General features: G+C 29.3%; 1 protein-coding gene across 1 annotated transcript; it reads left to right on the plus strand.

The window, feature by feature from the left end:
- Window positions 1-6,658: 6,658 nt before the first annotated feature.
- Window positions 6,659-7,105, plus strand: LOC126837805 (craniofacial development protein 2-like; the record flags this gene model as incomplete). The annotated part of the gene is made up of 1 exon (XM_050571758.1): window positions 6,659-7,105. A coding segment is annotated over exon 1 (447 nt), but the record flags the coding sequence as incomplete, so codon positions are not given.
- Between the last annotated feature and the right edge of the window lie 80 nt (window positions 7,106-7,185).

A 7,185-nucleotide genomic window follows, 5' to 3' on the forward strand; every position in this document is an offset into this window, starting at 1 on the left:
ATTTACAAATAAGCATCAAAGCGTTAATTTAAAAGTGATTTTATCCGAGAGGACTAGTACAGTAGAGTATAGGCATAATGGAATCAAAGCGACCAGGGGACGGAGAGGTCAGGTCTACATGAATTATTTTAAATAAGAGTGATAAAATTAAATAAAAGCTTTAAATATTAGTAAAACGTGTTTTAGTTACAATGGAATTTCTTAATCATTTTGCTTCTTTGACTTGGGCCGGATAAAACATTTTTAACAGATATTTTCATCTTGGTTGTACATTCAAAAAGATCTACTTTTGTGAGGTATTGTGATAACGATTTAGAAAAATGCAAAAGTTCAATTTTATAAATCGTTTTCATAATTGATCACAAAAGTAGCGTCTTGATAATAAAGTACAAACATTTTCTGTCCAAGTCAAAAAAGGAATATTTAGCCAAATTATTTAAATTATTTAGATTTTCCATTACAACTCATAAATAAAATCTTGTTTTTGGAGGTTATTAATTTCTTTCCAAAAAAACCTGTACAAATTTGTTTCTAGCGTTTTGTTTTAAAATCGTCAAAAATAAAAATATTTTTTTGTTGTTTTATAATGAATTATTTTTAGGAATTTAGTTCCCTACAGAGCTATTTGTTTCATCCTTGTTCTGTCGAAACTTTTTTTGATTTAATGGAAAGTCTTAATTATTTTGCTGAATATTGCATTTTTGACTTAGGGCTGACCAAATATTTTTAAAATTTTTTTTAAATCTCGGTTGTACACTCAATGAAATCTACTTTTGTGAGGTATCATTTAGTACACCTCAAGCCAAATATCAAACAAAACCAAAATTTAAAAGAAAATTCTCTCCAAAATGTGGATTGTGTAAAACGATGGTTAAGAATCGATAAAAAAATAACTAGTTATAAAAACCCTTCTTATTTAATTTTAACACTTTAACTTTTGATTCTTTAGGTTCATGCCTTTTTAGCGTTATTGAAATATTTAGAGTTTTATAGAAATTCTTACTTGTGGAAATTGGTAAGAGATTCTTGAACAACAATTGACTGGACCAGCTTTTGAAACTAAATGTACTGCTTGCGACTTATGTATGGGTTTTTATATCGCCCAAAATATCACAAGCCAATTTTTTTTTTCAGTGTAAATATTGTGTTCATTTATTTACACAGTGGGTTCATTTTTTTTTTTTTATTATTTATCGTGTACAAACATTACTTAGAAAGCGGTGTTTGGACTATGTTTTTCTACGCAATACACTTAAATAAGAAAAATATTTTATTGGATGGAATAGTATTTTTTAAAAATTGTATTATGGTTTAACAAAAACTGTTTCAACGGTTACAAATATTGAAATTTAAAACAACTCTAACGGTATTGAAATTCGAATAACGTACATTATATTATGACTAGATAACAATATACCGTCGACGGTATGTGGAAGTCAGTACACAGCGGTTCCTACGGGGGTGCCCGGCTACGCCACCCACGGTGTCAATCCACCTCAATATGTCTTAATGTAATGTTGCTATAATCCATGGTACCAAGTCTAGCTATCTTTGAGATCAAAAATAAAAAGTAATTAAATTGAAGAATGCGCGATGCGGACATAAATTTCTATTTCTACGTACTTAAAAATTCGTTAATAAATATATAATAAAATTCGTACTAATTGTATGCAATAATTATAGGCTAATTTTATATATATTGTTGTCTTTACAGTTCTTTTATCAATACATATATTTTATATTTTTACTATGTAAAAAACACTATCGGTGACAATGTCACCTAAACAATTTTATGAGTTTCCAATGAAAATGATTTAATCGAATTCGAGAAAAATCTTCGAATCGAGTTTTGAAATTTATAAAGAATATTTACTTGATTTTTCCATACACGCCATTAGTCTCAAATTTAAATAATACCCATTTGACAGCCCCCCACGGGGATGCCAGTTTTTTGGGTTTTTAGTCGTAGTTGTAGGAACTTTTATTTGAAAAAACTTGTCAAAAGTCGGAACTCATAATATGTATCCATATTAGACGAAGTAATGATTCGGGGTACAGTCTTTTTAATTGTCGGAAAACTGTATTTTTGTTAAATCTAAAAAAAAATGATCAAATTATGCCAATATTTTTACGGATACTATTTAGAGTGATTTCAGTAATTTTTTGTGCTCAAGTTCCAGTTTTAGGTTTTAATTACATTTTTCAAAAGTAATTTTATCACATTTAGCCAGCTCGGTCAACTCAAGTCCCAACCCCAATTGTAATGGCTTTTTCCTTTGTGAACATCCGTCGATAGCCATACTAAAGGTTAGGTTACTATTTGTTTTACAGACTATTAAAGACAGTAGTTTAAAAAATATCTATGCGCGCAAATCATATGTGAATCGTAAATCCGATTCGATAACATGCTTGATAAGACCTTCGAATTTTCAATGTAAAAGTTGCACTAAGATGTGCACAAAATAAAGAGAAATTTGAAATTCGAAAATTGAATATTTTATACATTGTTTTGTCATTACATCGACGTAATTTTCGGCTTAAAAAGTATCAATATATCTTGTCGATGGCAAAAAAAAATGTACTTAGACATTCTCATGTGTGAACAAGTGCCGAAATTGTATGCTTTTCGAAAATATTTTCAATTAATCATAACCTTAGCATTTTCAATATAAAGTCTTATAACAAAAATTGCACGTGGAAAACCCCGAAATTTAGAAAACTTCCCCTCCCCTCGGGAGAAAGGCTAAAAGTTTTGTCTAAAGATATGTCTAACAAACACCATATAACATGTGTAGAAAAAAAATATCGATCCCTAAGTCTAATCAGTGTATTTTAAATAAGGCGTTTAATTTTTAAGTTTTTTTTGTAGATCAAAGTTAGACAACGAATGATACGAATTTTGCTTGAATACAATTAATGTGAGTGCTATTTTCAGTATCATCATTCGGATGACTTAGGCCAGATTTTATTCGAGATAAATAATCAGCCGTGTTATTTTTAGATTTGACGTATTTAATTTCAAAATCAAAAGATGATAAAATATATGCTTACCTTTTTAAACGATTAGCCACGTTTATTGGAATGTTTTTTTATCGCCAAAAATATATATTAATGATTTGTGATCCGTTTCCAATAGAAATTTGCTACTATATAAGTAATCATAAAATTTTGTAATTCCGAAAATAACAGCTAACCCGTCTTTTTCGATGTGTGGAAATTTGCATTCTAAATCTGAGAGAACCCTTGATGCCAAAGCTATAGGTCTTTCAGTATAATCTGGATAAATCTGTGAAATAATTGTGTCTAAGGCATAACATGATGTATCTAAATTAGCAGTGGCAAGTTTTTTCTGAAATTCACCTGCTGAACTTTTTATACCAAATGGATTACGAGTGTAAGTGAATAAACCTTTGTGCGTGTTAATGTTAGTATATTTTTTATCTGTCTCTTTAATTACTATTTGTTGGTACGCATCTTTAAGATCAATTTTAGAAAAATACTTTGAACTGCTAATTTTTGCGTATAGATGTTATATTTTAGGTAATGTGTACTCCGTTTCCACCCAAACTGGTTTATATGCAATTTTAAAATCACCACAAATTCTTACTGTGCCGTCAGATTTTAAAATAGGAATAATGCAGCAAGTAGTTGATTTTTTAAAAACCATTTAATAAATAGTTGTACTCATCCCATTTTCAAACTAAAACAAAAACAGTTTTTTTATTGTCCATAAAAAAATATTTTGATAATTTAAAAATGTCTATCGAAAAATATTTAAGATGGCGGTGACTTTAAAATCGGCGGAAAATTAAAAAAAATTAGGGGCCTCATTTTAGGCCAATACGAATCAACAGTTCTACTGGTATCAGAATCCCACATGGGGGAGGCATATATATTTATATACAGGGCGATTCATTAATAATATGCACAAAATGTAGTCAAAGGAAACGAATATGGCCTAATAACGACTGAAAAGGCATAATACTTTTCCTGAGGGTCTAAAAAGATCATTGAAGGTAAATTTTTAAATCTCTATGGTAAATATACACTTGACTAACTTGTTAAACACAGAATATTTTGCTGAAATTTTAGAGCGATACCTAACAGTTGATATTTTGATTGTTTTTCGATACTAATTACTTATAGTAACAATAATTATTTTAAAAACAGTGAAATTTTTGTAAACAATCGAACAACTGGTGGCAAATTGTAAAATTTAGTATCAACATTTTTTTTTATGTAACAGTAAATCATATTAAAATCCTCTTTATTGTAATTTAATCGATAAAAAAAAAAAAAAGAAACGGAACAAGTACGAATTTCTAAATTGTTGCTTGTAAATTAAAATAACAAGCATCGGGTAACAAAAATAATTGCAAAGTATTAAAATTAAAGCTTTAAAAGTTAAAATTAACCATTTGGGAGCAGGTTTAATCTTAAAATTATAACTCAAGTCCCAACCCCAATTGTAATGGCTTTTTCCTTTGTGAACATCCGTCGATAGGTTTGGTTACTATTTGTTTTACAGACTATTAAAGACAGTAGTTTAAAAAATATCTATGCGCGCAAATCATATGTATATAGTATATCTGATTCGATAACACGCTAAGACCTTCGAATTTTCAACGTAAAAGTAGCACTAAGATATGCACAAAATAAAGAGAAATTTGAAATTCGAAAATTGAATATTTTATACATTGTTTTGTCGCTAGATCGACGTATTTTTTGGCTTAAAATGTATGAATATAGTTTATCGATGGCAAAAAAAATGTACCATTCCCGTGTGTGCACAAGTGCCGAAATTGTATGCTTTTCGAAAATATTTTCAATTTATTATAACCCTAGCATTTTCAACAAAAAAAGTTGAAACAATACCATGTAGCGCAAAAAACAAAGTAATTCGATTTTCATGGCTAAGTTTTTACTTAATATAATATGAGAAAAGGAAAAATATGGAACTGTTTTTATCGATGAAGTTTGATAAAGCCGTTATTATGATACAAGAAAAATAAATTTGTCGAGAATTGCTATTAATTTTGTAATTTTGAAGTATGTTTAAACATAGTACTAACGATAAACTTTGTCAAACCAAAAATATTTTAAACCCTTTCCTCTAGAAGGAATAGATTTGTTTTCTATACTTCACTTTTCTTAGAAAATTTTCAGAGATTGAGGTTTGAAAATTTTACCGAAGGTAAATCTAATACGTTGCTCTAGCATATAATTATAAATTATATAATTTCCTCAACTTGTAGTCAAACTTTATTTTTATTAAGAAAAACCCCCAAAAGAGAGAAAAATTACACTTTGACTAAAGTAAATTTCTAGGTTGCTACGTGTTATTGAATGATAAACAGTAAACAGGCAATACAAATATTTTCATTATATTTTTAATTACGATTTATGGACTATTATGGCAATTGACAATACATTTATATAGATAGACGATCAACCTTAATCGTGTCCACTGTGCTCCTTTTTTTAAGTTTGAAATGTTCATAAATAATTGTTCAGTCTTATACCATTAAACATTTCGAAACAGCGAAACGACCATAATCTACTATGTAAGTTTATACTCTAATTTCAATGGTCATCCGAACCAAATCTACCGAACATTTTGGTCTTTGCCGAAAGTGGCCAAGGGATCTGCTTCAGTATTTCCAAGTAAAGATTAGAAAGTTTTAGCTGTAGGATTTTCCCCTCAATAATTATTATCACCGTTTGGTTTTTTTTATCTTTGTCAAAACATATTGTGCTTATTTTATTTTGTTGCAGATTGTAAATATTTTAATAAAAGTTTTATTTAAGAAAAAAACATATAATAATAATAATTTGTATGTTATTGAAATGTTTTGTTTTAATTATTTTGCACTGTTGAAAGTTGATTTCAAAGCAAAAGTTATAAATTATTGTCGCTTTGGTTTTCTATCAGGTGTGGGTGAAATTGCGTTTAAAATAATATTAAATGTTCTTCGAAACCAAAATTATTTAAGCGTACCTAAATTTCATATAAAAGCACGTTAAAAAACAAATGTTGCCGTTAAACCGGATCGGTAAAGTTTTGGGTTAAAAGATAAAGGTAAACATTTTTTTTATATTTCAGTATTTTTTATCGGTAAAGGCATAAACAATTTTAAGGACAATGCCAGCTAGTCGTTTGGTTTGAATTTTGCTAAGTGCAATAATATGCAGTGTTAAGATTTGAAAAACATAAAATTTTAGTGTAATGACATCAGGAAGTGGGTTTAATTATTTTTGCAAGATTTAAAAAATACCCGTACGTACGTACTGTTGTACGTGTTAGCGAGTTAAAGAAAAGCATGTAAAAACATAGTGTGAGATGTGTGTATGCAAATCCTTAAGTATACCTGTTTTGAGAATACTGCTAACGTATGATATAAGTCTAGGATAGCCATCGATTTTCTAAATAAATACCAAAAATAAAACAAGTTCAAGCGAAATAATTATACAAGTAGAAAATGATTTAAAAGTAGTAATTAAAAGAAAGTAACAAAATAAAGTAACTTGGATCATAATTGGCTAAGTAAACGTACTATTTTGGCAGCAAAAAAACGGACAATGCGGAATTGGTGTAGTGCTTCATAAAACCTGGGGAATAAAGGTTACAAATTATATCATATACAGCGAAAGAATTATTATGATCCAACTGGAAGCAGAACCAAATGATCTATTTGTAATACAAGTATATATGCCTACGTCAAGAGCTGATGACGAAGAAATCGAGGAAGTGTATGCTGGGATAGAAGAACTACTAAAACTCACAAAAGGAAAAGATAACGTTGTTATAATGGGTGACTGGAATGCTGTTGTAGGTGAAGGAAAAGACGGTAGAGAAGTGGGAAAATATGGACTAGGTCAAAGAAACGCAAGAGGAGACCGATTAGTGGAATTTAGCAGAGAAAACAGTTTCGTGATTACGAATACATTATTTAAAGAACACAAGAGAAGACGATACACATGGAAAATGCCCGGCGATACAGGAAGATACCAGATTGACTATATACTAGTAAAGAATCTGTTTAAAAATCAAGTCAAATCTTGCAAAACTTATCCTGGAGCAGACTGTGATAGTGACCATCAACTAGTGGGTATGAAATTTTGTATAAAACTAAAAAAATCGTTAAAGTTGAAAGAAAGCAAACAAACTATAATCTCAAAGAGTTG

Source organism: Adelges cooleyi, unplaced genomic scaffold (genome assembly GCF_023614345.1).
Source record: "Adelges cooleyi isolate 19-005CV unplaced genomic scaffold, UGA_ACOO_1.1 ACOO_flye_CR_arks_rails_tigmint_CR_PRNA_297, whole genome shotgun sequence".
NCBI classification, from domain to species: domain Eukaryota; kingdom Metazoa; phylum Arthropoda; class Insecta; order Hemiptera; family Adelgidae; genus Adelges; species Adelges cooleyi.